Source organism: Excalfactoria chinensis, chromosome 11 (assembly GCF_039878825.1).
Source record: "Excalfactoria chinensis isolate bCotChi1 chromosome 11, bCotChi1.hap2, whole genome shotgun sequence".
Lineage (NCBI taxonomy): Eukaryota > Metazoa > Chordata > Aves > Galliformes > Phasianidae > Excalfactoria > Excalfactoria chinensis.
This window is the reverse complement of record NC_092835.1, coordinates 1,266,101-1,293,670: the sequence shown is the minus strand read 5'-3', so window position 1 is coordinate 1,293,670 and position 27,570 is coordinate 1,266,101. Positions and strand designations below refer to the sequence as shown.

Sequence of the window (27,570 nt, the reverse complement as noted above, 5' to 3'; positions counted from 1 at the left end):
TCCCGGCCCCACTCCGCACCAATCCTTTGTGTTACGCCATCGGCGACGCAGTAAATTTTGTAACTCGCCAAATAGATCAATATCAAATTATCATGTCTCACATTCATAACTCTTAAGCAAGCAACAATGGGGAGAGACAAGGTCACCGGAGAATAAATCGCAGCGAGGGCTCTTCATGATCCATCATTCCCGACAAGCCCAGCACCCAGCGCCGGCGCCGTGACAAGATCATTAATAAAACTCCATAGGAGCGCGATCGATCGCTTTGATGGATGATCACAGGTAGCAAATAGTGCAGAACACCTGGTTGGCACCTTGCAGAGAGGGGCTCACACGGTCTGGGGGTGTCCCGTGGCCCCTCCTGTCCTCCTGCAGCCCCGGCCCTGTGCATGGGGTTGGTTGTTGGTGAGGTCGCCATCTCTGTGCCCTCTCTGAGCAGGTCGGGTTGGTGCGTGGGCTTCAGTGTATGGGGGCAGAGAGCTGCCGTCATCGCACGTCCCCTGTCACACGTCCCCATCCCATGGCTGTGCATCACGTCCCTCTTCCATGTCCCGTGTCTCACATCCCCTGTCCCTGTCCTCTGCCTCCGTGCCCCATCTCTCACCCCCTCAGCCCACATTGCTTTGCAGCAGATGCCCTGTGGTGGGAGGGGGCGCGGGGGGGGGCTGTCAGGGCTCTCCCAAAAGCGAGAATCCCAGAAGGGGAAATGGAACTGCCAGACCGGGTCACCAAAACGCCGCACCTTCCCCTGCCAGGGACAAAGGACGGGGGACACGGCCCGTCTGCCCAGCCTTGGGGAGGGGGCATCGACTTCAGCCTGCCCACCCCCTCCCCTGGCAGCCCCCGCCGCTCCCGCTGCGGCCTCCCCGGGTGCGGGGACAGCGGTGGCCGGAGCGATGCTGCCACCTGGTGCCACCGCATCGCCGAGCTGTGGGGATGGGACGGGATGGGACGGGATGGGATGGGATGGGATGGGATGGGATGGGATGGGATGGGATGGGATGGGATGGGATGGGATGGGATGGGATGGGATGGGATGGTTTAGGCTTGGGGTTGGGGGTAATGAGGACAAAGATGATGCTGTTGGAGATGGGATGAGCTGATGAGTATGAGACTAGGGTTGGGATATCAGTGGGGATGGGTGTTGAGTAGGGTTAGGGACGAGGATGATAGGGATGATGAGGATGGGATGTGGGTGGTAGTGGGGATTGTTGGGGTTGAGGTGGGATCGATGGGTGCAGGACTGGTGGGGATGAAGCTCATGGGAATGGGGCTGAGCGGGACAGAGTTGATAGTGATGGGGCTGACAGTGATGGAATTGATGGGGGTGAGATGGGGCTGATAACGGCAATGGGGCTTTTGAAATGGGATGGGTTTGATGGAATGGGGAAGGGGGGGGAGGAATGGGGGAGGGTGGGATGGGCTGGGGCTGAGGCTGGGGCTGTCGGGGCCGGGAAGGCCGCACCGCCCCCCTCCCACCCGGCCTGGCCCCCCGCCCAGCGCCCGCCGTCAGCACAGATGGCCCCGCACCTGTCCCGGCAACGCGGCCGCGGGGCGGGCGGGGCCGTTCCGGGAGGCGGAGGCGTGGGGGGGGGGCCGGACCGGGCCGGTCCCGGTGCAGAGCGAGGGGAGCGGTGTAGCCGGTGTAGCTCTGCCCGCCCGCCCCGTCGCGGCATCCCCGGGGCGCACCCGGCGACAGCTGCCGCATTCCCCTCCTCAGCGTGGCGGGGGGGGATCCCGTACCCCACACCCCTCCCATCACCCCCCACACCTCGGGACCCCCCCCCCACGGCCGGCCCCGACCTCCCCGCTCCCCCCGCAGCCGTCCGCCACGTCGGGCCCCGCGGTGCGGGCGGGCGGGAGGAGCGGGGAGGGGGGGGAGCGGCCGGGGCAGCTGCCGGCCGGGGGGGCCGGCCCCTCCAGCACATGTGCTGTCACTCAGCCGTCCCCGCCGTTATTGTCGCTCCGGGCCGGGGCTGCGCCATGGGGCCCCCGCTGCTGCTCGCCTGCCTGCTCGCCCCGCTCTGCGCCAGGGTAAGGGATGGGGCCGGGAGATGGGGGGCAGCGGGGTGGTGCTGGGGGAGCGGTGGGGTGGGGGGTGCTGGGCCCAGGCCCCCAACGGATGCACTTTTGTGGGGGTGGCGGGATGGGATTCTGGGGGCACGGTGGTATTTCTCACCCTGTAGGTGGGAGAATAATGAGATGGAACTAGAGGGGGGGCTTGGAATCACCCCACTGCCCTCAGCTTCTTCCATTCCCCCCCCCAGCAGTGCTGCCGGACCCCCCACAGCCCACTACCCGTGTGGAGCTCCTCGGTATGGCCTCAGCCCTGAGTACTGTGAGGCTGCTGGGGCTCTGGTCTGGGCCCTGCAGCCCTGGGGGGGCTGTCACACGGTGGTTGCTCCCCATTGTACTGCCACCCCCTCCCCACCCACTCTGGGTTCCCACAAAGGGGGTTGGTTGTCCCGGGGGTGGATGGACAGAGGCTGTGGGTCGGCCCCATTTCAGCCTCACTGTGACTCCCCCTGCCCCACAGCACAGCTCTGCACCTCACTGTGACCACTCTGCAGCCCCTCCGTAGCCCCTGCTCCTCTTCCTAACCCCTCCATAGCCCCCATGCCTCCCTACCCCCCAGCCCTGTGCTCATGACCCATGCGAACACATAACTCCTTCCTCCCCAACATTCCCCCCCTTGCAGGATGCCAGCACAGCCCTGGGCAGCCCCCCCAGCTGGCAGCACCACGAGGGGTCCCGGCGGGTGAAAAGGGCCTGGGTGATCCCCCCCATCAGCATCTCCGAGAACCACAAACGCATCCCCCACCTCCTGGTGCAGGTAGGCAGGGCCGGGGGAGGGAGAAGGGACCCCCGTGGCACAGGGGTGGGAACAGCCCCCAGCCCCATCCCTGCTTCCTCCCCCCCCCATGCAGATAAAGTCGGACAAGCAGCAGCCCGGGGGGGTGATCTACAGCATCAAGGGGCCGGGGGTGGATGAGGAGCCCCTGGGCATCTTCTCCATCGATAAGTTCAGCGGCAAAGTGTTCCTCAATGCCACGCTGGACCGTGAGCAGAACGACCGGTTCCGGGTAAGGACGTTGCACAGCCGTGTGTCCCCCTGGCCCTGAGCTGCCCCTCCAGCCCCATCCCTGTGTGCCCACAGCTGAAGGCCTTCGCTCTGGACCTGGGGGGCACAACGTTGGAGGACCCCACGGACCTGGAGATCATCGTGGTGGACCAGAACGACAACCGGCCGCTGTTCCGCCATGACGTCTTCACCGGGCGCGTGGTGGAGGGCGCTGCGCCAGGTGGGTCTGGGCTGGGGGGGGGCTGATGGGGCAGGGGGGCACAACCCGGCCCCATAAGTGGCCCCCCAGCCCTGTGGTGACTGCAGGGACCTGCGTGCTGACGGTGGAGGCCACTGATGCTGATGACCCCGAGACGGACAACGCGGCGCTGCGGTACTCCATCCTGGAGCAGGGCCACGGGGACATGTTCAGCATCAACGCCTCCACCGGGGAGATCTGCACCGCACGGGATGGCCTGGACCGTGAGGTTGGGGGGGGGTTCCAAAGCCATGCGTGGGGCCAGGTGTGGTGCGGGGATCCCTATGGACTGCGGGCTCAGCGCCGTCCCCATCCCCGCAGGCCGTGGGGGTGTACAACCTGACACTGCAGGCGGCTGACATGTCCGGGGACGGGCTGACCACCACCGCCACCGCCGTCATCTACCTGGAGGACATCAACGACAACGCTCCCGAGTTCACCAAGCAGGAGGTGGTCGGGGCGGGCAGGGCTGAGTGTGGGGCCACGGCCCCCCGGTAGGAGCCAGCCCTCCCCTCCTTCTGCTCCCGCAGTTCTCCATGGAGGTGGAGGAGCAGGCGGTGGGTGCGGAGGTGGGCCGGGTGCTGGTGCACGATAAGGACCTGGCGGGATCGCCCAACTGGGAGGCCAAGTTCACCATCCTGGAGGGTGACCCCGAGGGGGCGTTCACCATCCGCACCGACCCCCACACCAACGACGGCGTGTTGTCCGTGGCCAAGGTGCGCCGCGGGGCGGCGGGGAGGGGGAGATGCGGGTCCAGGTGTCCCGCTCGCTGACTCCTCCCCCCGCCCCCCGCGCAGCCGCTGGACCACGAGGTGCGGGACCGCTTCCAGCTGACGGTGTCGGTGCAGAACCAGCGGCCGCTGGAGGCGGGGGCCGCGAGCAGCCCGCGGGCGGTGGCCACGGTGAGGGTGCGGGTGCGGGACGTCAACGAGGCGCCCGTCTTTCGAGACAACCCGCGGCGCGTCAGCGTGCTGGAAGGGACCCCCCCGGGCACCGCCGTCACCACCTACACCGCCAGCGACCCCGACACGCGCCGCCTGCAGACCCTGACGTGAGCGGGCGGGGTGGGGGGGGGACGAGCTGCGCCTTCGGGCCGCGCACGTGGAGGGGGCGCGCGGCGTAACGTCGGCGTTCCTCGCCCCCACGCGGACAGTTACGCGCTGCTGTACGACCCGGCGGGATGGCTGCAGCTCGACCCGCTCTCCGGCACCGTGCGGACCCAGCGGGAGCTGCGGGACCCGTCCGCCTTCCTGCAGGGCGGCTGGTACATCGCGCTGCTGCTCGCCCGCGATGACGGTGACCGTCCCCTCACCCCCATCCCCCGCTCTCTCTCCCCGCACCTTTGAGCGCTCCCCCTGACGGTCCTCTCCGTGTTCCTCCCCCCCCCACCCCAGCCGACCCTCCTCTCTCGGCCACGGGCACGCTGTCCATTGAGATCGTGGAGGTGAACGACCACGCTCCGCAGCTGCAGCCGACGTCGGGGGCGGTGTGCGGGCGGCCGGGCCGGGGGGGAACCCTTCTGCTGGGGGCCAGCGACCGGGACCGGCCCCCCCACGGAGCGCCCTTCCACTTCCAGCTCAGCCCCCAGCAACCGCAGCTCGCCCGCAACTGGAGCGTCACCCGTTACAACGGTGAGGGTGGAGGGGGGGGGGGCCGGGAGGCCTCCATAATGGGGGATCCCGCTGACCCTGTGCTCCCTTCGACCCCCGGCAGTGACGCACGCGGTGCTGGCCGTGCTGGCAGAGCTGCCCGCCGGGTCCTATTCGCTGCCTCTGCTACTGCGGGACTCCGGGACTCCCCCCCGGGAGCAGCAGCAGCTGCTCAACGTCTCCGTGTGTCCCTGCGGCCGCGACGGGCTCTGCGAGGACGGGGTCCTGGCGGCCACCAGCGCCGGGGTCGGGGTCGCCCTGGAGGCCCTCGTGGTCATCGTGGGCAGCGCCGTCCTCCTCCTGAGTGAGTGGCACCGCGGAGCCTCCACCGCCCATCCCATCCCATCCTCACCGCAGCCCCAGCCCCACTCTCGCACCCTCATCTCCAGCCCCGCCACCCAACCCGTCCCCTGCATCCCACCTCTCTCAACTCTCTCCCCCGTCCCTCCCCGCCCCGCGCCCCATCTCGTGGATCCTCCGACCCCGCACCCTCCATCCCGCAGTGTTGGCTCTGCTGGGGGCCGCGCAGGTCCGGACCCGGCGCCGTGCGCACCGTCGGGGGCTGCTGCAGCGCTGGGGGGACGACGTGAGGGACAACGTCCTCAACTACGACGAGCAGGGAGGCGGCGAGGAGGACCAGGTGGGGGCAGCGGGCCGGGGGTCGGGGTGGTGGGGGGAGGAGGGGGATGTTGGTCTCATTGCCCCCTTCCCGACCCCACGCCCCGCAGGACGCCTACGATCTGACCCAGCTCCGGCACCCCCCGCCCCACGGCCGCCCCTCCCTGCGTAGGGACGCGCCGCTGCGCTCCGCCACCCCGCCGGGTCCCTCCCGGCGCCCACCCCGCGGCCCCTCCGACATCGAGGATTTCATCAACGAGGTGGGACGCGGCGCTGCCCCCACCCCCCACCTGCCCCCACCCCCCGTCCTCGCCCCGTATCCCACGGGGGGTGACGATGCCGCCCCGTATCCCGCAGGGGTTGGAAGCGGCTGACAGCGACCCCAGCGTTCCCCCCTACGACACTGCGCTCATCTACGACTACGAGGGCTCGGGCTCGGCGGGCAGCGCGCTCAGCTCCATCGTCTCCAGCCTGACGGACGCAGACCAGGACTACGATTACCTGCGGGAGTGGGGGCCGCGCTTCCGCCGTCTGGCCGACCTCTATGGGCCGTGAAGGATCCCCCCCCCCGTCCAGCAGCCGGGCGACGCGGCGGCTCTGAGCGCAGCGGGTGCCGCCCCGCACTGGGGAGGGTCCCCTCCTTCCTCCCCCAATAAAGCTCCCGCCCCCGGCTGTACCCCCCCGTGTACAAACAAAGGCACTTTTATTGGCAGCACCGCTGCATTCCTCCCCCAATTCAACCCCCCCCTCCCTCATAGGGGCATCACCCCCCGCCCCAGGACTCCCAGCGGTGCTCCTCCAGGGGCAGGATCCGGCCCAGCGATGTGGGGGCGGAGCGGTGGGCACGCAGCCCTTTCCCAGCCCCAGGGCCACACGGGGATGGGGGGCTCGGAGCAGCGGGGGGCGCAGCGCTGAGCTTGGCCACTGGGGGAGGGGGGTCTGCGTGCACCCATCGCTGGGCTTGGCCCCCCCCCCAACCCCAATTTGGCCCGGTAGGATTGTGAGCCCCCCCGGGGGCCGTGGCTACGTCTCGGTGGGAGGACCCGCAGGGCCGCGTCCCGATCCCAGCGCCCTCTGAGCAGAGGGGACGATGCGGGAATAGTCGTGGGGAATGCCGCGGGGGGCGAGCAGGGGGAGGTGGTCCTCGCGGGGTGGCCGGCGGAAGAGGGGGGGCCGGCGTTGGCTCTCGCCCTCCTGCAGGGAGTGGGGCAGGCGGCGACCCTGGCTCTCGGGCAGCAGCATGATGCTGAGCACCGCCAGGATGGCGAAGGAGGCGAACACCAGGTGGTGCAGGAAGAACCCGCGGCTGCTGGCGACGGCGGCGATGGGGGCGGCCGCGGAGCCCACCAAGTTGGCCCCCACCACCAGGCCCAGCCCCGCGCCTCTACGGGGGGAGAACGAGCTGAGAGGAGGAGGGAGAAGGACCGGGGAGCACAGGGGTGATGTTGTGGGGGGGTTGGGGACCGCTCACCTGACCACGGTGGGCAGCACCTCGCTGGCGAAGAAGATGCTGAGCATGGTGACGGCGTGCGAGGCGGTGACCCCCAGCACGGACAGCATCAGCACGATGAGCTCCAGGAGGTCTGTGCGGGGAGAGGGGGGGGGAGGAGAGCCAGGAGGGTGCAAACCTCAGCGCCCCCCGGTCCCTTCCCCCGGCTCCTTACACTGGGTGAGCGCCAGCAGCAGCAGCGAGGCGGTGCCGGTCAGCACGGTGCACAGCAGCAGCACGGCGCGACGCCCGCAGCGCTCCGCGGTGACGCAGAGGAAAAGGCACGCGGCCGCCTCGGGACCCCGCAGCGCGAAGTACGCGGGCAGGAAGCGCGGCAGGTGCGGGACCAGATTGCGGGAGAAGCAGTGCCGGATGCCGGAGCCGATGAACCTGCGGGGTGAGGGTCGGGCTGGGGACGGGGGGTGCGATGGGACGGGTTGGGGGTTCCGGGGAATCCCGGTGCCGCTGCGCTCACGCGGTGAAGCCGAGGATGACGGCGTTCTTCCAGATGACCCTGGTGCCGAAGATCTCGCACACCGTGTGGTAGCGGGGCTGCGGGCACTGCTCGGCCAGCGCCTCCAGCTCTGCGTGGCACAGAGCTCAGAGCCGGCACGGCACCGGAGGGAGCAAGAAGGGGGGTCCCAACCGCCCCCCCCCTCCACGCACCCGCCATGGTGCCGCTCTGCTCCTCGGCCCCGCGCCCGCCGCTCCCCGTCAGCGCCCGCAGCGTCTTCCTGGCCCGGTCCAGCTGCTGCGTGGCCAACAGCCAGCGCGGGGACTCCAGCAGCAGTGCCGGGCACCTGCGGGGGGAACCGGCATCACGGGGTGAGAAAGGGGCTGACCCCCCCCGTTACCATCCCCACCCCGTTCCTGGAAACTCTCAGCTCGAGATCTGAGCAAACATTTACCCACGGCTCACGAGAGCCCCGCAGCCTTTGATGCCGGGGTGCGCCCGCAGCGGGCACCGCCCGGCCCCGCTCCCCCCCGTGCTCACCACCAACACGCCGCCAGCAGCGCCAGCACGGCCGTCACGGCGCCCTGCAGCACCCGCCAGTCCCGGCACAGCACCGCCAGCCCCGGCAGCAGCAGCTCTCCTGCCAGCCAGGAGAAGCCGGCGATCATCGTCACCTCCAGCCGGTGCGGGGGGTCACACAGCTCCAGCCCTGGTGTGAGACGTGGGGACAAACGGTGCAGGGTGGGGGTCGTGGCCATGGGGCACCCGGACCCTGCAGGGCCTTGAATCCCACAGCATCCCTCAGCATCCCTCAGCATCCCACAGCATCCCACAGCATCCCACAGCATCCCACAGCATCCCACAGCATCCCACAGCATCCCACAGCATCCCGCGCTCCACAGCACGCCACTTGCTGGCGCATCCCGCACCCTGCAGGATCCCTCAGCTCACAACACACCACTTGCTGGACCCCGCAGCACCCCCCCCCCGCCCCACAGCAGCCCCACACCCCGCTCACGTGCCACGTAGAGGGATAGGAAGGCTCCGGCCAGCGCAGCCCCGAAGAGCAGCCGTGCCACCAGCACCATGACAAAGTCGATGGCCAACGCCACGCTGAGCCCCAGCGGCACCGCCAGCGCCAGGGACACCAGGAAGGTGGGGCGGCGGCCAAACCTATGGGGTGAGGGGGTGAGCTGTGCTGGGCACGCTATGGGGGGATACCCCAGCAGCCCCCTGACCCACTACCTGTCGCAGGCCATGCCCGCAGTGACGCTGCCCAGCGCCCAGCCCAGCAGGTGCGTGGTTTGCTCCAGGGGCACCTTCCAACGTGCAGCACACACCAGGTCCCACTGCGGGGGGGAGGTGGGGATCCATTGCCTGGGGGGGCTTCTGGGCACCCTCCAACCCATCCAGGGAGTGCCAGATCTCAGGAACACCCTCCAGAGCCCCCTGAGGTCCCTTGGACACCCACCCTGGGCCCCAAGACTTCCCCAGAACCCCCAGTTCGGGATCCCTCAGGTACCCACACAGTGCAGGGATTCCCCCAGACCCTTCAAGCCCCCCAACCTCTCCCAAGCTCCCACAGGCCCAGGACTGCAAATCCAACTCACATCCAGAACTCCTCAGCTCCTCCCTAACTTAGGGAACCCCCCAGGCTCTTCCCACCCCTCCTTAATCCCCGTTCCCCCCCCCCAAGATCCTCCTGAACCCCTCAGAACTCCGGACCCCAACTCTCTCCTGAGCTCCCAAGGACCCCAGCTTCCCCTGTGCTCCAGACCCCCCAGACCTCCCATACACCATTCACCCCCACCCTAAGACCCTTCCAATCCCCCACCTTCCTCCAAATCCCATAGATCCTAAGAGCCCCGACCCCCCAGAACATAGGAACACCCCCCAGAACCCTCTCAAACCCCTCTCAGGCTTCAGCCCCTCCCAAACCCCCACGAACTCAAGGACCCCCATAACTCCCCCCCCACTCCCTGATCCCCACCCGGTACAAACCTATCCCAGATCCCCCAGACCCACGCACTCTTCCACACCTCCCCGCACCCGGTTCCCCCCCATCTCCAAAGCTCACAGACAGCCTTACACCCCTTTAACCCCCTCCCCAGCCCCGGAGCGCCCCCCCCAGACCCTCCCGAACCCCCTTCAAACTCAGCGGTCCACATAAACCCCAACACAATCCCCTCAACCCTCCCCTTCCTCCGGGTTCCCCGCAGACCTCGGTGACCAGATTGGAGCGCAGCCCGGCGGCGGGCATGGCGTAGTGCCACCCTCGTGTGCACGGCCCGGTGCCGTTGGGCGGAGCGGCGGTTCCGCGGTACCGGTAGAGCTGACACGGACTCCATCCGGCTCGGAGCCGCGGTACGGCGGCTCGGAGCAGAGCGGACCCCGCCAGGCGGCGCAACGGCGGCGGCAGCAGCGCGGGGTCGGGGCGGCAGCGGTGCGGAGGTTCGACTCCCAGCGCCCAGCCCAGCGCCCAGCCCAGCGCCAGAGCCGCGCACGGAGCCCACCCCCCCGCCGCCCGCCGACCCCGCGGCCGCCCGCCGTTCCCACCGTTCCCACCGCCCCCAACCCCCGGTCCCGGTCCCGACGCCGCCGCCATCCGTTCGGCCCAGCAGGTGAGGGCGGGGACCTCCCGCTGTGCCCACCCCTGGGCCGGGCTCTGCCCCCCGACCGCCCCCGAAGGGCAGAAGTTCGGTTCGAGGCGTTTGGAGCCGCGCGGTGTTCGGGGGGTGGGGGGGGTCGCAGCGGGGTCTGCGTGTGAGATGGGCACTGCGGGGCTGCGTGCGTTGGGGGGGGGTCAGTGGACTCAGAGGGGTCGGGGGGCTCAGTAGGGTCAGAGGGTTCAGGGGCTTAATGGGCTCAATGGGCTCAAAGGGGTTGCAGGGCTCAGAGGGGTCAGAGGGCTCAGAGGGGTCAGGGGGCTCAGTGGGCTCAATGGGGTTTCAGGGTTCAGTGGGCTCAATGGATTCACTGGGGTCAGAGGGCTCAGGGGCTTAATGGGCTCAATGGGCTCAGAGGGGTTGCAGGGCTCAGTGGGGTCAGAGGGCTCAGTGGACTCAATGGGCTCAGAGGGGTCAGGGGGCTCAGTGGACTCAATGGGGTCACAGGGTTCAGTGGGCTCAATGGTCTCAGTGGGCTCAATGGGCTCAGTGGGGTCAGGGGGCTCAGTGGGCTCAATGTTCAGTGGGGTCAGAGGGCTCAATGGGTTCAATGGGCTCAGAGGGGTCAGGGGGCTCAGTGGGCTCAATGGGGTCGCAGGGTTCAGTGGGCTCAATGGTCTCAGTGGGATCAATGGGCTCAGAGGGGTCAGGGGGCTCAGTGGGCTCAATGGATTTAGTGGGGTCAGAGGGCTCAATGGGTTCAATGGGCTCAGTGCTGTGCTGCTCCCCTGGCAGCGCTGCTGGACCGCAGAGACGAAGGTAATTTTAATTAATTTATTTATTTCTTTACACATAACTGAAAGTGATGTTACAGTACATAAGTTATTTACAACTGTGCAGTAATGTGTTGCAAAATAAATTATCTAGAAGGCAGCAAAAGTACATTGTTAATGTATATAAAAACTGTACAGCATTTATGGGATACAATTTTTCTTTATATGAGTATTGGCTCTGTAGTGTTTTTTCAAGTTATGTTCTCAGAAAGAGAAACGAAATGCCCAAGATTAAAGGAAACAAAAAATATATATATATATATATATAAACCACATGGATTTGACTCCATTAAAAACACAGTTGGCAAAGTCCTTTCTCTGCATTACCGCCGCCCATCGCCGGGCTCTGCTGGGCTCTGCTGGGCATTGCTGGGCTCTGCTGGGCTCTGCTGGGCTCTGCTGGGCATTGCTGGGCATTGCTGGGCCCCGCTGCCCGCCCTGCAGCGCTGCCCGTGGGCCCCGCTGTCCTTTGTGTCGGGTTGTGTCTCTGCGTGTGGCTTCTTTTGACTCAGTCTTGTCTTTTTTGAGACATCCCCGGGATGGATGGAAGAGAAAATCACCCCCTGCCCCCCCCCCCCCCCGCGGTCTCCTCTCCGTCAGCAGCTCCTGCAGCACCACCTGCTGCTCCTGCCCGCCGCCGGGCACCGAGGGGCTGCGCCGTCAGTCCGGCACTGAGGGCCGCGCTGTGAAGAAAGTGCAATTGGTTGTTTTCGGTTCTTATCGGGTTGGTCGGTCGGTTTTGCTTGTTTTGTCGTCTTTCTGCCGAGAGCTGCTTCCTCCTCCTCTGACCAAGGGATTCATCAGCAAGCGGGAAGGGTGAATGTGAGCGCGACCGCCCGACCTCGGAGGGCTCCGTCCGTGCCAGTGTTCAGTGACGTCTCCCGGTGCAGAACTGTCATGCCGGCAACAGCACAAAGTCATCGTTCACGTCGACCATTGGCACGTAGAAGGAGGGCACCTCGTTGACGCAGAGGGATTTGTGCCCCGCGGGGTCCAGCTCCTGCACCTTCAGCTGCCACTCCATCCTCTGCACCGCGTTCAGCGCCGCGGCCTCGTGCTGCTGCCGCATCAGCAGGCACGTCTGCAGGACAAGGGGACAGAGGGGGGTGAGGGCAGGAGGGGACACCGCACGGCCCTGTGAGATCCTTGTCTAGCTGAGGCCTTCCAAAGGTAAGCAGCTCTTTCGTTTCTGTGCCTGCTGCACTTAGGCTTCTCCTCACTTCTCGTAGCTAAAGACTGCACCACCCTGCTATTATCAGCCCATCACAGAGCCATGCAGCGCAGCGAAGGGGGGTGCGGTAGCTTTGGAAGCTGTGAGCACTCTGAGCTCTGACCCAGTGGTGCCAGCAGCAGTGTACTCAATGCCCAAGAGCTGCTCCCTGCACAGAGCTGCCACCTCTCTGTCACTGTCATGGTTAACCCATGACAGTCACAAGTGGCCCAATGTCCCCCCTGGGTCTGCCTGCCCAGAGCCCTGCAGAGCACTCTGGACCCTGCCCCAGTTCCCAGTTTGCTGCAGGTTCTGAGCTTGCTGTAGCCAGCCAAGAGCAGCCCTGGGAGCGAGCAGAGCAAGGAGGCTCAGGATGACAACACAGCAACAGCAGCCAGACAGGTGGGTCCAAGCAGGACGTGTCCCCATCCCCTGGTTCTGGCCCAGCACCCCACGTGCCTTACTGCAGAGCTTTTGGAAGCCACAGTAATGCAGCTCCCAATGCTGTGCGCACCCCACGGCACTGAGCAGTGGGATCTGTGCCCAGCACTGCACCTACAGCCCTTACCTTCATCCGGTCGTACTTGTCGTCCACGTCTTGCAGCCAGGAAATGAACTGCCGTGCGTTGAAGCGGTCCCTGACCGACTTGTTTTCGTCTCCCTGAGCAGAAGGGAATGACGTGGGAGATGGGTTATTTACCTTCAGCACTCCAAGGTCTAACAGGCTCAAAGCCCTCTTACAGCACACGCTCACCACAGTCAGAGCCGGGAGGGGGCGGGGGGGAGGCCAGAGGAGCACACCCTGACATGCAGGCACTGCCCGCTCTGTGGATGGTGCAGGGGATACATCAGCACTCGCAGAACCCGGCACAGTTCCCTCCCAGCAGCACAGAACTCCTTGAGCAGAGGAAGGGATCCCATGTCATGTGTGCTGAGAGCAGCCCGGCACTTTCCAAGCCGGTGTTCAGATTACCTTAATGCTTCTCTGCCTGTAACTCAACCCAGATAAACCCATCTGCTTGGGGTCTTGCACGGCTCCCCAGGGACAGCCCTGTGCCGGCAGGCAGGCACTACTGACCTGATTTTCTAGAGGCATGTTGTAGACCTCAGAGTCCAGCAGCATGGTGCAGGCACTGAAGGGCACAGCCTGGTTGGCAATAGTCCGTGCTGCCCGACAGTGCACTCTCAGAATCTCCTGCTCACAGGAGACGATGAGCTTCTCCTGGGGGGGAGCAAACACAGCAGTGAGCACGGCAACCTCAGTTTCTCTCAGCAAAGGAAATTCAGGGCTTTGACCCCAGCAAGAGCTGCTGGCACTGCCCCTTACCCGCTCGATGCTGTGCTGGAGCCGCAGCTTCCCCCGGACGGCCTCCTGCTGCTTGAACAGCTCCTTCAGGGGCTCTGCCAGGGATGGCGGCGGGGCGATCTGCGGGGACACAACGGGGCAGGTAGGAAACACTGCTGTGGTCAGGCAGCAGCACGAGCTGCCCAGTGAGCTGGGGGGTCACCAGCCCTGGAGGAGGCCAAGAACCACAGAGATGTGGCGTTTGGGTCCTGAGCTGGTGTGGGAAGGAGCAGGCAGGTGTGAGCTCAGCTAGACCCACTGCGGTGCTGGGCAGGTGAAGGGTGTGCTAACTCATTGGACTGATGATGCATGGACTGTGCTGCATGGGCAGCAGAAATAGCCGGGGTACCCGACCCTGTCTGCAGCAGGGGGGGAGGCAGTCACACTGACCTCCTGCAGGATCCTGGAGTCACTGCCTGCAGCACCAAGCATCCGCAGAGCACATTTGTGCCGAGCAGCAGAGGAAGGTGGATCCCACTGCCAAGCAGGGTGTGCTGTCAGCAGGTCTAACTGCAGTGCTCAGCGGACAAAGGCAGCAGCTAAGAGCAGCCATCCTGCACTCTCCTAGGTTCATCACCCAATTACTGCACTGCCTTTAAAAGCCATTCTGCCTTCTGGCCTCAAATCCAAAGCATTCGTACCACCCTTCTCTAAAACCTGAACAAATCTTAGGCTCCTAAGAACAGCCTAAGGCCTTCTCCGCAAAAACACATCTCAGGATGCATTTACCACGCAGCCACCTGCACCTCAAGGCTTCATCCTGTCACTGAGATCTGTCCAGAAGAACAGGAAAGGCACAACTGGGCTCCATGGAGGTGCTCAGGGTGTACTGGGGGGCAATGTGGCTGTGTTGGCAGGCAGGGCAGAGCCTCAGTGCTGCATTTTTACACTACAGGCAAAGAGAGGAGACTCACCACGGGGATGTGGAGCTTGCTCAGCGGTTTGCCATCCAGCAGGTAGGAGCCCGTGTAGGTGACGTACTCGGCATAGCACTGTGGAGCCTGGGGGGTGATGTAGCAGAGGATTTTCCGCTTCTCTTCGATCTTTTTCCTGATCTGGAGGTACTCGAAGTAGGGGTTGGATCTGTCGCTGTGGTACGGTTCGATGTCGTCCAGTTTGATGGCGTCGACGATAGCTGCCAGGGTCTGCTGGATCATCTCGCGGGTCTGCTGGGTGGACGTGTTGATCTGCTGCTGCAGCTGCTGGTTGGAGCGTTGGAAGCGGCGCTTCCGTGGGTGCTGCGCCTGGGAATCGTCCTCCTCGGTGCCGCGGCCCTTGGTGCGGGTGGTGGGTGCGGGGACGGGAGCAAATTCCTTCTCAGCAGCTGCGGCGTTCTGCTTGTTTTGGTTGGCAAGCATCTGCGCCCGGTTCCTGGTAATCCGCTGAGGAATCTCTTCTATTTTGGGGGGTTTGGGAGCTTCTGCTACCGGTTTCTGCACTGGTTCAATGACTTCTGCCTGAGCCGGAGGAGCCTCGGGCTGTGAGGAAGGGCCCTGGCTCCCGGTACGCCCTGCTGTGCTCTCGGGGCCGGTGCTGCCATCGGTGGGGGCTGCAGGAGGACCGGAGCTGCCCTCCACCACCGCAGCGGAGGCCGGCTCATCCTGTGCACCCTCTGCCTCTCTGCCCTCGGCCTGGGCAGGCTCTGACGGGGCAGCTGGGAGCACCTGTGCCTCTGCCTCCTCCCCTCCTTTCTCCTCTGTCCCACTTGTAGCTTCCGAGGTGGTTTCTGGCACAGCCCCATCAGGTTTCTGCTCCTCGGCTGGCGGCTCCGTGTCTGTGGCTGGGACGGGTGCTGCTGGGACAGCTGCGGGCTCCTCCACCTCTCCGCCAGCTGTGGCAGCCGTGCCGGCCTTCGTGCTCCCAGCACTCACCTCTGGGGCTGCAGCCATGCCCTCCTCAGCCGGCTCTGCCTCGGCCACCTCTGCCTCAGCCGCATCCTTGGGCTGCAGTGGGAGTTCGGGCAGTGAGAAGGGGCCGAGGTCCAGCTCATCCTCAGTGGTGGTGAAGGGGTCTGGCCACGTCACCGCCTCCTCGCCATTCGCTGGCGTCGTGCTGTTGTTTTCCAAGTAGGTGTTTTCTGGCACGCTGACCACCTCTGCCTGAGGTTCTGCTGGCACACAGGGGGCCTCTGCGGGGATCTCGGGTGCCTCCTCGGGAAGGGGCTTGCAGCCGGTGAAGAAGGTGTCTAGCCTCGTGGGGGACATGTATGGTGGCTGCTCCTCAGCACTCGCCATCTCTCCCGGTACTGCCTCCTCGGCATCTTCCTTGACTTCGTCCAGCCCCGGCTCCGACACGGACAGAGGGTAGGAGATGGGAGAAACAGGGTAGGAAGCATCCGTGGGGATGAAGGCGACCGGCGTAGGATGGATGGGTTCCAGGGAGCAGAGTGCAGGTTTCGGGGACTCAGCAAACTGCTGGGGTGATTTCATCAGGAGCTCAGAGCCCATGGACCAGCCGACAGAGTGCTCAGCCGCATTGGCCATCAGGCTGGGAGGGATCGCTGTGTCGGGGTTCCGGGCAGGAGGGGCATCCCAGTCCATGTTGGTTTGCTCCGGCATTGCCGAACCAAAATTATTTTCTTCCATTGGTGGCAGGTAGGTGGGCTCTGGTGGCATGATGGAGGCGGTGGCCTGCTGCTCCTCTGTGGTATCCAGTGGCATGCCCAGGTCGGGGGGAAGAGCACTTTCTACTGAGGGAGCTAGAAGCTCGTCTCTGTGCGAAGGGGAGGACTTGGCTTGTAAACCAGAAAAGACACTTTCGGGTGACTGGGAGACCCCGCTGACCGCCACAGGTGGGCAGTGCAGGGCTTCCACCTTGGGCGATGAAACCCCATAGTCCGGTGAGTAATATCCAGGAGACAGACACTGGAACTTCTCAGCAGGAACAGAAGGAAGGGGAACCTTCTCCTCCATTAAATGCTGCACTGGAGAGTCGTAATTTGACGTCGCTGGGACGCTCTGCTGTCTGAAAAACTTATCTCCGACACTGAACTCTTCCTCGGGTGCCCTTCTGATGTCGACAGAGATGGAGCGGTACAGGTTTGAGGAGGGGATGGTACGAGTTGGGGTCTGAGCGGGGTTCTCGGGGAGGGCACCCGCAACGTTTGTGTACCTGTCAAAGAAGGACGGCGAGCACGCGTTCATGGACATGGTGGAAATGGGCAGTGAGTGCTGCGAGTCCGCGCACTCAAACATCAGGTCGGTGTAGTCCTCGTTGCTGCAGGAGGGCGTGCGTGGGGTCTGCATCACCTCCTCATAGCTGGGGCAGGACACGACAGACGCCGGGGTGGGGACGCCCGTTGGCCGGTTCTGGTCTGGCCTGGGGGATGCCGGGAGGATCTCCTTCAGCTGCGGGCCTGTGATCCAGTCCTTGGAGTCTGCCCCAGCTGTGGGCTGTGCCTTGTTCTCTGGTGACAGTATGGGCGTCAGCGGGCCCAGCTCTTTGAGCTTCTTGTCCTTCAGCTGGGTGTCCAGCGCCAGTGGCTTCTTTGCAGTCAGATCCAGGCTCCTCTTGCGGACATCTTCAGAGCTCTTAATCTTGTCCTTCAGTTTGGGGTCTCCGGACCTGTGCCTCATTTTCTCCATTTGTTTCATTCTCTCCTTGTGCCGTTTGTGCCGCTCCTCGATCTCCAGGTCTTTCTGGCTCAGCATCCTCTCAAAGCTGGTCATCATCAGATCTCCGTCCCCCAGCAGCTTCTCCCTCGGCCTGGCATCCTTCTTGCTGCTGTCTTTGGAAAGGGTTATTTTTTCATTGCCATTGCTTATTTTTATCGACTCTGCTTTGTCTTTCTCTTGGTTCTCCTTCAGCTTCTCCTTCAGTTTGCTCTCACCGAATTTGAGGTTCTCCTCCTTTGATTTATCCTTGAAGGTGGTAACTTGAGGACTGTCCTTGTCCTTAAGTGCTGACTTTGGCTCGTCTTTGTGGTGTTTAAAGAAACCATCTGCGTGTTTGTCTCTGTGCTTTTCCTTTTCCTCCTTCCATTTTTCCTTGTGTTTATCTCGCTTCTTTTTCTCTTTAGCTGTGCTGATGGCACTGGAACCGTAAGCCTTTTCTTTCTCCGCCTTCTTTGACAGCTCTCTTTCAGAATCATTTTTATCTTTCTTTTCAGAAAATAAGTAATCAATGCTTTTCTCCGGTTCCTCATCAGGCTCTGCCTTCATGCCATAGGAAGTGTTGAAAGCCTCCCCATCCACAGAGAAGTCCTTTTCATAATGAGAAGAATCCTTTCTGCTGCTGGACTCCTTGAATTCGTCTGCTTTTTCCTTTTTCTCAGTCTTCTCCTTCTTCGCCTTTTCTTTCTCATGACTCTTCTTTGAGGAAGATGAGGAATGTCTGTGCCGCTCCTTCTCCTTCAGTTTGTCCTGCAGGCAGGGCAATGGGAGAGAGTCCTTGAACTTTTCTTCAGAGGCGTCCGCAAGAGAGAGATTTGAAGACTCAAAGAGGCTGCTGAGCCCTGGGTCCTGCCCTCTATCCGTGAAGCTGTCGGAGGAGATCTCGCTGATTTTGTCATTGGAATCATCTCTGTAGTCATTGAGAGCCTCCTCCTCCAATTTCTCCAGCAGGCTCTTCTCAGGCTCTCCTCCCTTTGAAGACTTTTTCTCTTTGGAATGCTCCTTATCCAGCTTCTCCTTGTGCTTGTTTTTCACCTTCTCATCGCTGGCGTGCTTCTTGTCAGCCTTTTCTGGGAGCTTTTGCTTCTTCTTCTCCTGATTGGAATCGATGGACGTTCTGTCTTTCCTGTCTTTGTACTTCTCTGAAGAATCCTTATCTTTCTTCTCTTTGTGTTTTTCAAAGGAGTTCTTCTCCTTCTTCTCTTTTCCCCCTTCCGATGTTCCCTTGTCCTTTTTCTTCTCCTTAGACTCCTTCTCCTTCTGTTTCTCCCCGGAGTGCTGCCGGTCGGAGGAGTACTTGCGGTGTTTGTCGGAGTACAGCTCCTTCTCACCCTCGTCCTTCTCCTGCAGGCTGTCCAGCCGGTGCATCTCGCTCCCCACCGACTCGCCCACTTTGAACCCCGTCAAGCTGTAATCATCCCTCTCATCTTCGCTTTCATCAGTGAAGATGTCTGCGATGCTGTACCAGCTCTTCTCCTTGCCCTTCTTCTCATCCTTTTTCTCAGAGAAGTCTTCTCGGTCTGTGGAAAAGCTTTTCTCCTTCTTCTCTTTCACTTGGTCGAAGGAACTCTTCCTTTCTTTGTCTTTGCCGTGCAGATCTTTGTACTTCTCCTTGCTCTCCTTCTTCTCTTTGAAGCTCTTTTCTAGTTCTTTGTCTTTTGGGATTTTCTCAGGAGCCGCTTTTTCGTTTTTCTCCTTGTCGCCTTCCTTGGATTTTTCCTTGTACTTCTCTGGCTTCACTTTTTCTTTTTTTTCCTTCTCAGAAGTATCTTTCTTCTCCTTGTCCTTCCCGGAGTGGTGCCTCTCCCAGCTCTCCAGGGCTTTACCGCTGAATTCAGCATCAGACTTCTCCTTGAAGAACGCCTCGCAGCCGTACTCCTTGAAGTCATCCCGGTAGGGCTCCTCCTGCTTCGTCTTACTCTCTTTTCGGTCTTTAGAGCCATCAGAGGAATCCTTTCTATCTTTGTTGGTTTCACCCGTATCTTTCTCTTTCTTCTCCTTGACACCCTCTGCAGAATCCTTCCTTTTCTTATCTTTTTCAGGCAAATAACCAGGAGCAGCTTTGTGCCTTTCTGTTTGGTCCTTTTTCTTTTCCGAGCTCTTGTCCACATAGTCTCTTTCTTTCTTCTTTAAGAAAGAGTCCTTTTCGCTGCGTTTCTCGCTGTACTCCTTCTTCTCTTTTGTTTTGTTTTCCTTTTTCTTGTCTTTAATTTCCTCTTTCACCGGCTCTATGATCAGTTTTGCCACGGTGTCGTTTTTAATCTCCCTGAAATCTGTCACCGGGGAATCCCAGCTATCCTCGCCTTTGAAATCGAAGGACGAATCAGAAGACAGGTCTGAAAACCACCTCTCCTGCTGATCATCCGAAAGGCTGAACTTCGTGTCCTCGCTTTCGGGGAACTGGGCTTTGTTATTGAACTCATCGAACCCAGGCTCCTCCCTGTACATTTTGTCTTTTTTGCATTTTTCCTTCTCTTCCTTGAAGGATTTTTCTTTCTCCAGCTTAGCAGCTTTCTCCTCTTTCAGTTCGTTCTTCTTTTCGGATTTGGACTGCTTGTCCTTCGACTTCTTCTTTCTCTCCTCCTTGTGTGTCCTCGGCTTCTCCTCTTTGGGAGACTTCTCCTTTGCAGGCTTCTCTTTCTCCGATTTACTCAATCCTTCTCTGAAGGATTTGCTCATGTCTTTACTACCATCTTTGACTTTTCTTAACGATTTCTCCTCTTTAGAGGATTTTCCAGTCTCATCTTTAAACAACCAGTCCTTCTCCTCCCCTTTACTTTTGGGGAGCTTGTCTTCCTTCTTACAGTGCTCTCGCTCGTGCTTTAACGCTTTCAATTTGTTTTCAACTGGATTTTCTGTCTCTACTATCAAGCCTTTCTCAGGCTTTTGTTTAGAGTCCTCAAACTCAAAAGAAAAAGTTTTGATGATTTTAATGTCTTGGCCGATGGGACACTGCCCCTTGTCCTTGTTTTTATGTTTGTGTTTCGTTTTATGCTTTTTAACCACCTTTCCCTCCTTGTCCAGCTTTGGAATCGCTCCATCCACGTTGCTATGGAATGAATTCTTTTTCTCAGAAACAGTGCCGTGGGAGGTGTTTTTCTTTTTGTGCTCTGGTTTCTTCCTGACTGGCTTTAGGGACTCCAAGCTCGACTCCTCAGACGAGTAGTCTGACTCGCTCGTCAGCCTCGTCCTCGTGGAGTCCGACAAGGAGCTGACGTCTGACCAAGCTGGAGAAGATATGGTTTTCCAATTGTCCGTCCTCCAGTGCTTGGAGTGCTGTTCTGTAAGGTTAGCATTGTGTTTCTGGGATCCCAAGCTCCCATGAGAAGAGGTCGATGAGGCAGACAGAGAGTTAAACAAGGAGGATTCCTTTAGCACTAGCCTGGAGTCCTTTACACAGCTAGAGCTCTGAAGAGAGTCTCTGTCATCCTCCTCACTCTCCACGTTTTCACTCTCTGATTCAGAGGAACAAAATTTGTCATTTTTTTTGCCAAACCGAACCTCTTTGCTTTTTGTCTCCTTCTTCCGCTTCTTTTTTACTTTGCTTTTCTCCTTCGGTGCCTTGGTGCTGGCCGGCTCCCGGATCTTGCTGCTGGGCAGTATGGAGTGGGTCGAGAGACGCAGCTTTTCGCCTGTCCCCACAGCGACGCCAGCCTCCTCCTCGTCCGAGCTGTCCGACAGGATGCGGTGGGCAGCTTTCTTTGGTGTAATTGTGTTATTTTTAGTATAAGTTTTCACTTCCATTTTGGGTATGGAAATGAAACTGTTTGCTTTAGTCTCTTTCCTGTAATCCTTTTTCAGCAAATGTTTGTCGTCGACTGGCGGAACCCGGTCCTGTTCATCGTCCTCATCGAATTCATACTCGTCCTTCACCGGGGTGATGGTTTTGGGGGGCTCCTGGGCCTTGGGCTTGTGCTTCAAACCCTTCTCAAACTCTGAGTCTGTGTTATTGCCATCAACAGAGCTGGAGGGCGCGAAGGAAGGGGCATCCTCCTCTTCTGAGGTCTCTGCAGAGAGAACAACAGCATGTTAAGGCCTGCAAAGAGGATTACAACTGCAAACAGTGCAAGCCACGACCCCCCCCACCCTGCACTGTAGGACACGAACCTCTCCTCCAGTTCCTTCTAATGAAACCTGCAGCACTTCCTATCTGGCCCAGCTATGACAGCAGTGCACAGCCTGGAAAGGTCCGCGTTACAAATGACTTCCAATCCTATATCTTAATTGCAGCAGGCAAGCTATTTCAGTGTGGGCTTCCAGAGCAAACAGCCACTACTCCCAGAGCTCAAGGCTGCACTTGTCTGAGTTGGGCTTATGGCTACAGAAGGACCCCGGACTGCAGCAGCAGCAGCATGTGGGCACTCTGATGAGTCTAACCTTGCTGTCCTCCTTACAGCTCTGTGCTCACAGACAGCTGGGGGCCACAAACACCACCCCCACGTGCACAAAACTGGCCTCACCTGTTGAGCTCTCTTCGCTGGAGGGGTACGTCGTCTTCCCCAGGAGCAGATTCACCATGGTGGGAGAATTGGCTACTTTCAATGGCGTCTCTCCTTTCCTGTTGCTTTGATGAGGATTCCCTCCATAATGCAACAACAGTTTAACCACCTGAAAACAGAAATTGAGACCTTAAATATTTATAGAGATTTTATTTATCTGCATGATTTTGGTATAAAACAGAACGGGGCACATCCTCCAGCTGGAGAGCAGACTGTTGCCAGGGACAAACTGGTGGCACTAACAGATACTGGTAAGAAAGAAGACAAAACTCAGCAACGTGGATTGATTTGGGCAAGGAAGGAGGGAGCAGAATCAGATGCAAGGCCACACTCTCTCCTCCTGCTCCAGAAGGGCTGAGCTCCCCTCCTACACAAGGAAAGCTCTCAGCAGAATGGGGCAGAGAGCTCTCACCTGCTATGTAGCTATCAGCAGCAAATGAAAACAAAATACCCAGAATCTTGGTGTCTGCACAGCTGGCTGCTTGAAAGCACAGGAAGGAAAAAAAAGAAGTCATTAAAAAAAGAAAACAACATCCATAAAGAACAGCAAAAAACCAACCTTGAAGTGCCCGTTGTTTGCTGCATCATGCAGGGGGGTGTCATCATCCAGCCCCTTGGTGTTGACTTCAGCGCCTGCAGCAAGCAACTGCTTTGCAACATCGTAGTAACCCCGGTTGCACGCTTCGTGCAATGCTGTCCAGCCTGCAATCAAACACACGTTCAGAACCAGGCATCACCTTCATGGAGCCGCAGGTAGTGAGGAAGAACATCCATCTGCCTCTGCTGACTGTGCCGCACAGCTCTGTGCCAGGACCTGCAGCTCTGCCCCACAACTGCAGCCCTGCAGGAGCCCCTGCAGCCCCACCCCACCTCAGCTGCACCCAGATGGAAGCAGTACAGACCTAGCAAAAACAATGGTGAAATTTGGGGCATGGAATTAAGGAACTTGATGCTGTGTGTAAGTCATGGCTTAAAGCCTTTCCCTTTCCTGCTTGAGCAATAGGGCTGCCACACAGAGCAGCGCGCTGAGCTGCAGACACTCCCCCAGAACATCCTCTGCACAGACCTAACAAACATTATTTGTGCTCTCCAAGCAAGCAACCCTGCACTGCAAAACAGGGCCTGATCTGAGATACACCAAACAGCACATCTCCACAGTAACAGTGGCCCCAGTTCTCAAACAAACCTCTGCAGAGCACTGAACGAAGCATTTTATCATGTTCAAACAAGCTATTTTTAAGCAGACGCTGTTTTGAAGTCTCCCAGCTCCGGGTGTTTTGCTGATAGCGCCGTGGGAGATCGCTGCAGAACCTTCACTGCTGAGTTAGAGGGGCACCTGTGACCAGAATTAATCACCACGGAGCTTCACTCTTGCACTGATGTTCATCACACGGGCAGAGGAACGTGCACTGCTATTTATAGCCCGAAATCGTGCAAAGAGAACAGAAAGAGTGAAGCGCGGCTCAGGGCTGTGCCAGGTGGAGCTGCCTGGTGCCAGCACAGCAGGAGCGGATGGGCACCCCGCGGTCAGCACGTGCAGCACAGGATGCTGGCAGCATCGGCCACCCAGCTCTGGTGTGAGCATTCCACAGCATCTTTTCTAACCAAAATCCTTATTCTGTGATTCTACCATTATTTTGGGATCGTCTCCCCTTGACCAACTGCAAACTGCGACACGAGGGCAGGGCTTTCTCTGTAAGCAGCCATTCTCCAGGTGGAAAATCCAACGCAGCTCCTGCTGCCGGGGCTGCTCACCTGCAAAGTCCTTCACGTTGACGTCGGCACCCTCGATGATGAGCTCCTTGATGCGCCGCGCGTCCCCGCGGATGGCAGCTCGGTGCAGCCGAGTCTCCCCTCGCTCGTTTCTCTTATTTACTTTATCTTTGGTTTTGGAGGCAGAGTTAGGAGTTCCCTTCTGACAAACTGTGGACTGAGAGGGATGCTTTGGTGTTGTGTCAACTGCAGGGAGGAGAGAAGCACCGTTACCAGCTGCCATCCGTGGGAAGACCCAAACCCTTAGAGGGAGCTGTTGCATCACTTTTCATCTCTCCACCAACACGCTCCCCACAAGGCACTGTTAACTGACCCAAGACAGAGGAAAGCCTGTGTGTGCAGCACGGACAGCACTTGCAGGCTGCCAGAGCTGCTGCAGAGAATCACACTCTGTGCAAAGACTGCAGCATGTGCAGATCCTCGCCCCAAAACCTCCCTTCCTGAGGGAAGTGCCTTTGCCACCGAGTGTCTGTGAGCTCCAGCAGCCCTGGGAGGGCGACGTTTCCTTGGACAGCAGCTGAATGCTCTCAGCACTGCACAGCTCGGTCCAGTGACAGCAACCTGAGCTGCTGGACTAGGGTTACGAACCACAGAGTTGATAGCTAAAACTGCAACGTCTGCACGTGGGATGCAAGGTATGCACAGACAGCACAATGCCCACACAGACCCCCGGCGGGTGGGGGATGTATGCAACAGCAACAGCTGGCTGTGAGCCTCACCCACACAAACCGCGCTCCCGAACTCACCTGGGCTGTTTGCAGACTCCTCTGCTGTCATCTGCATGAGCAGAGCAACTTGCTGGCGCTCAGAGAGCGGGTAGCCTGCCCGGATTCCTGAAAGGCCCATCCCAAACAGCAAGCCAGGCTTCCTTGTGGCGGGCTCCTTTTTAATCCTCTTCCGCTCTGGACCCTGCTTTTCTGTGACACAAAGCACAACCAGTGAGTGAGTGAGTGCTGCCGTACTGAGAGCCACATTCCTTCCCGAGCAGGTTGGTGCCAGCAGTGCTCTGCATCCTTGCTGCTTTCTCAGGGGAGAGCATGTCCTAGTGCTGGGAATGCTGGCACCAGGCTTATGCCACCCTTCTGCTACCCATGGTGTGATGGGATGGAACAGGACAGAACCAGAACCAACAGTGCTACTGTGCTGCACGTTCCATCCAGCTTCTAACAGCCTCCATTTCATGCCACGGTGCTTCAAGGGCTGCCCACAGCCTTCCACCACCACAGAGCAGCATGAACTGGAGGCACGAGCAGCATCAACACAAGTGCTGCAGAGGTGCAGGGTGACAGCTGGGCAGCACTGCTGGCTCACAGAACCACAGAGCTCAGCCTGCTGGACCACCCCACCGCCACGCCATGGCAAGAAGCCTGACCACAGCTTTCTGGAGTGCTTTTCCAGTTTTCTCTTTGCAAATATCACTCCTTTCCCCAGGCAAGGAGAGCTGGCAGCCCCCTCCCCTGGTGCTGGTGCTCCCGCAGCCGCCCGCACCCCACTGCAGGGATGCGGCCAAAGCTTCCAGCTCCCACTTGAGGAAACCAAACTTCAGTTTCCTTTCGTGCAGCCAGCCAAGCAGGAGGCAGAACGTGTATCTGCAGAGCAGCAAGGAGACTCCTTGCCAAGCAGCCTTGCTGCGTGCCTCCTACCAGGCAACTGTCCTAACCCTGCAGAAAGCATAAGGAGATATGGCGTGCGCGCGTGGAAAACCCAACGCTGCTCCCACCCTCCTCTGAGTGCTGGCACGGCGTGCTGCAGCCTGGCCGACTGATGGCTCCTGCTGCGGACAGAGGGATGGTGACAGAATTATTGAGGCCACGCAGAGGTTATCAGATGCAGGTGAGCAGTCCCTGCTCTTGACATGGTATGGTATGGTATGGTATGGTATGGTATGGTATGGTATGGTATGGTATGGTATGGTATGGTATGGTATGGTATGGTATGGTATGGTATGGTATGGTATGGTATGGTATGGTATGGGGCCCAAGGCAGGCCAATGTACCACCACGAGGCCCCTGTCCCATGGGGTTATGCCCATATTTCGCCTCCCCCCCTGCATGGAGGCTGCACACACTGCAGAGAGCAGCCTGGAGCCCCTGGATCTGTGCTATTTCTCAATGGGAGGTGACAAAACAGTTGGCAATATCCATGTTTTCATTCAGACACATCTCCTTGCAAACATTCCACCTTACACCTGAGCAGAACACGTACATCTCTAACGGGCTCTGAGAGCCATGCATTCCTCCCCTGGCCTATGAAGCAATAAGAAATAACATTTCTTTCCTGTTTTTCCCTTCCTCACTCCCTCTGGCACACCGCTCACATGCAGCACTGGGGCCCAGCCCTGCTCCTCTGCTCCCTGCTGGGGCTGCAAAGCCTGATGTGAGCCCAGAAAGCCCAAACCCACGTTGTACTCTCTCCAGACAAAGCCTCAGCATTCACCCACTGCCACTCGAGCACCAACAGGGCGACGCTTTGGGCAGCATTCCTTAATGCTCGTGGCTACTGCAGGCTGTCAGCAGCGAGCCTGAGATCTACAGAAATTCATTACTAAGTTCAACCCCAAAGCCCTAAACTCCTATTCATTCCTCACTTGGAGAATTCTCCTCCTCCACAGAACATTTAGCATGGAAAAGCATGTGATCGACACGATAAAAATAACCCGGGCAGTGCGTGCTGTGCAGCGCTCACCAGCACCGGGCTGCCTGCCCCACAGCCACAACCCCTTCCACTGCAGCCTGCAAAGCTTTGCTCAGAGCACAGCTGTTGCAGGTTCACAAGGGGAAGCTGCATGCAGGGCTTGGCTCCAGGTTCCAAGTGCCCCATGAATAATGTTTAAGGTCCCTTCCAGCCCAACCACACTGGGATTCTGTGAGCTCGGCACAGGCAGAGATGAATGGTGGGGGAACCTTTTGGGTTCAGGTTTGTTGGTCAGGGAGCAGCTCCCCGCTCCCACGTACCCTGTAATGCAGGCAGCATCTGCCCAGCCGGCTCTGACATGACAGCACAGGCTTACAAGGTGGAACCCTGAGGAAAAATACCATTCCCAAAGCTGCAGCTCGTGCTGAGCAGCTCAGCAACCAGCACCGCTCACGGGTCGGGCGTTTCGGGTTTATTCATCGAGCAGGCACGTAAACAGAAGATCAATAGGAATAAATTAGAATGGCACAGACAGCAATGGAGACTGCACTGCACCCCGAGAGACTGCACAAGCTCTGCTTTCCCAGTCCCCAGCTTGGCATGCGTAAGTGTGACTCATCCCTGCTGCAGCAGTCGGAGGGTGCACGGTGAGGGCAGCCTTGAGCCCAGCACCGAGGGACAGAGCAGGAGGGCAGTGGATGGGAGCATGCAGCCTGCAGCAGGGAGCAGGGCTTGGTTTGCAGCACAGAGCTGGAGCGTGTGCTGCAGTGGCTGCGGGATGAGCACATGGTGGTGCTGCCTGCATGCAGCCAAAGGGAGGGAGGGAGGAAAGAGAGGGGAAGAGGAGCTGACACCCTGAGCCCCCGCAGCCCCAGCATCAGGATTCACCTGGGAGAGGCTCGGTGTCATGCCCCACGTCCCCAGCAGCCCAGGCAGCATGGATTCCCTGAGCTGTGCTCACTGTCACACAGTCACACAGAAACATGTCAGTGTGCCTATGCAGAGCAGCCACTGACTGTCCAGCTGCTGCAGGGGGAACCTCGGTGTTCAATCAGAATCCTATCTCCATGATAAATAACTCCAGGAGAGACCCATTTTAAGGGCCCGACTTCTCATTTCCCACGAGGCCAAGAGGAGGAGGAGGAGGAGGAGGAGGAAGGTTCCCCCCCAGCAGCTGGGGGCAGGACACTGCAGACAGCACCGATAAAAGCTCTTCTATGAAAGAAAAAGCCATCATTGATAGATGCTTGGCAGAGCCATGGTATGCTGTGGCTGCTCCCCTGCATGCTAAGGAGGGCTGGGGGGCAGGGGGTGGCTGCCTCACACACACACACACCTCCTGCACACACACACACACACACACACACACCAGGGAGCTCGAAGGGCCATGCATGTGAAGGCTGCTGCTGCTTGCAGCCCATCCGCACAGTGCGGCACTATGGAGCGCAGCAGCTCTGCCAGGCGCTCCCTCCCCGTTGCTAGGTGAGAACAGTTCCTCGACTATTTTAGTTTAGAAAAAAAAAAGGGCT

General features: G+C 60.0%; 4 protein-coding genes across 7 annotated transcripts in view; 2 read left to right on the top strand and 2 right to left on the bottom strand.

Annotated features, from left to right (window-relative positions):
* The window catches only part of ACSF3 (acyl-CoA synthetase family member 3), a 39,797-nt gene extending 39,571 nt beyond the window's left edge, over window positions 1–226 (top strand). The window contains exon 11 of the transcript XR_011905000.1: window positions 118–226. The gene's annotated coding sequence lies outside the window, so the exon portion shown is untranslated. The remainder of the gene's footprint in view (window positions 1–117) is intronic.
* Window positions 154–6,249, top strand: CDH15 (cadherin 15). 2 transcript variants are annotated; one of them, XM_072346609.1, is made up of 15 exons: window positions 154–282; window positions 1,943–2,034; window positions 2,699–2,833; window positions 2,928–3,083; window positions 3,158–3,302; window positions 3,389–3,549; window positions 3,642–3,770; window positions 3,851–4,036; window positions 4,118–4,371; window positions 4,474–4,616; window positions 4,715–4,951; window positions 5,034–5,273; window positions 5,473–5,609; window positions 5,698–5,847; window positions 5,945–6,249. In XM_072346609.1, the coding sequence occupies exons 1-15, from the start codon at window positions 273–275 to the stop codon at window positions 6,140–6,142; spliced, it is 2,373 nt and encodes a 790-aa protein (XP_072202710.1). In that variant the 5' UTR covers window positions 154–272; the 3' UTR covers window positions 6,143–6,249. The 2 variants fall into 2 exon arrangements, with proteins under 2 accessions (XP_072202710.1, XP_072202709.1); XM_072346608.1 differs by lacking the exon at window positions 154–282 and having other exon boundaries at window positions 1,913–2,034.
* Window positions 6,250–6,323: 74 nt separating this feature from the next.
* On the bottom strand, window positions 6,324–10,135 carry SLC22A31 (solute carrier family 22 member 31). The gene is made up of 9 exons (XM_072346514.1): window positions 9,752–10,135; window positions 8,776–8,879; window positions 8,549–8,703; window positions 8,071–8,239; window positions 7,743–7,876; window positions 7,552–7,660; window positions 7,252–7,466; window positions 7,059–7,170; window positions 6,324–6,971 (listed from the first exon to the last, which is right to left on the bottom strand). Exons 1-9 carry the CDS (start codon window positions 10,133–10,135, stop codon window positions 6,611–6,613), a joined length of 1,743 nt encoding a protein of 580 aa, XP_072202615.1. The 3' UTR covers window positions 6,324–6,610.
* Window positions 10,136–10,984: 849 nt separating this feature from the next.
* Window positions 10,985–27,570, bottom strand: part of ANKRD11 (ankyrin repeat domain containing 11) — a 75,916-nt gene continuing 59,330 nt past the window's right edge. For all 3 annotated transcript variants that reach the window (XM_072346900.1, XM_072346898.1, XM_072346899.1), the window contains exons 4-12: window positions 24,154–24,324; window positions 23,390–23,593; window positions 22,194–22,336; window positions 21,596–21,743; window positions 14,439–21,142; window positions 13,507–13,605; window positions 13,258–13,401; window positions 12,748–12,840; window positions 10,985–12,050 (exon numbers count right to left, since the gene is read on the bottom strand). In XM_072346900.1, the coding sequence (XP_072203001.1) occupies window positions 11,865–12,050; window positions 12,748–12,840; window positions 13,258–13,401; window positions 13,507–13,605; window positions 14,439–21,142; window positions 21,596–21,743; window positions 22,194–22,336; window positions 23,390–23,593; window positions 24,154–24,324 (7,892 nt within the window). In that variant the 3' untranslated portion in view covers window positions 10,985–11,864. The remainder of the gene's footprint in view (window positions 12,051–12,747; window positions 12,841–13,257; window positions 13,402–13,506; window positions 13,606–14,438; window positions 21,143–21,595; window positions 21,744–22,193; window positions 22,337–23,389; window positions 23,594–24,153; window positions 24,325–27,570) is intronic.

What these genes read in the sequence shown, in the direction of transcription:
- CDH15 (XM_072346608.1), top strand. Translation starts at nt 1,927, where the DNA reads ATGTGCTGTCACTCAGCCGTCCCCGCCGTTATTGTCGCTCCGGGCCGG. An exon ending in CCGAGTTCACCAAGCAGGAG is followed by an intron (nt 3,771 to 3,850) that starts GTGGTCGGGGCG and finishes CTGCTCCCGCAG; the next exon opens with TTCTCCATGGAGGTGGAGGA. An exon ending in GAGGCGGCGAGGAGGACCAG is followed by an intron (nt 5,610 to 5,697) that starts GTGGGGGCAGCG and finishes CACGCCCCGCAG; the next exon opens with GACGCCTACGATCTGACCCA.
- SLC22A31 (XM_072346514.1), bottom strand. Translation starts at nt 10,135, where the DNA reads ATGGCGGCGGCGTCGGGACCGGGACCGGGGGTTGGGGGCGGTGGGAAC. An exon ending in CCTATCCCTCTACGTGGCAC is followed by an intron (nt 8,240 to 8,548) that starts GTGAGCGGGGTG and finishes GTCTCACACCAG; the next exon opens with GGCTGGAGCTGTGTGACCCC. An exon ending in GCAGAGCGGCACCATGGCGG is followed by an intron (nt 7,661 to 7,742) that starts GTGCGTGGAGGG and finishes TGTGCCACGCAG; the next exon opens with AGCTGGAGGCGCTGGCCGAG.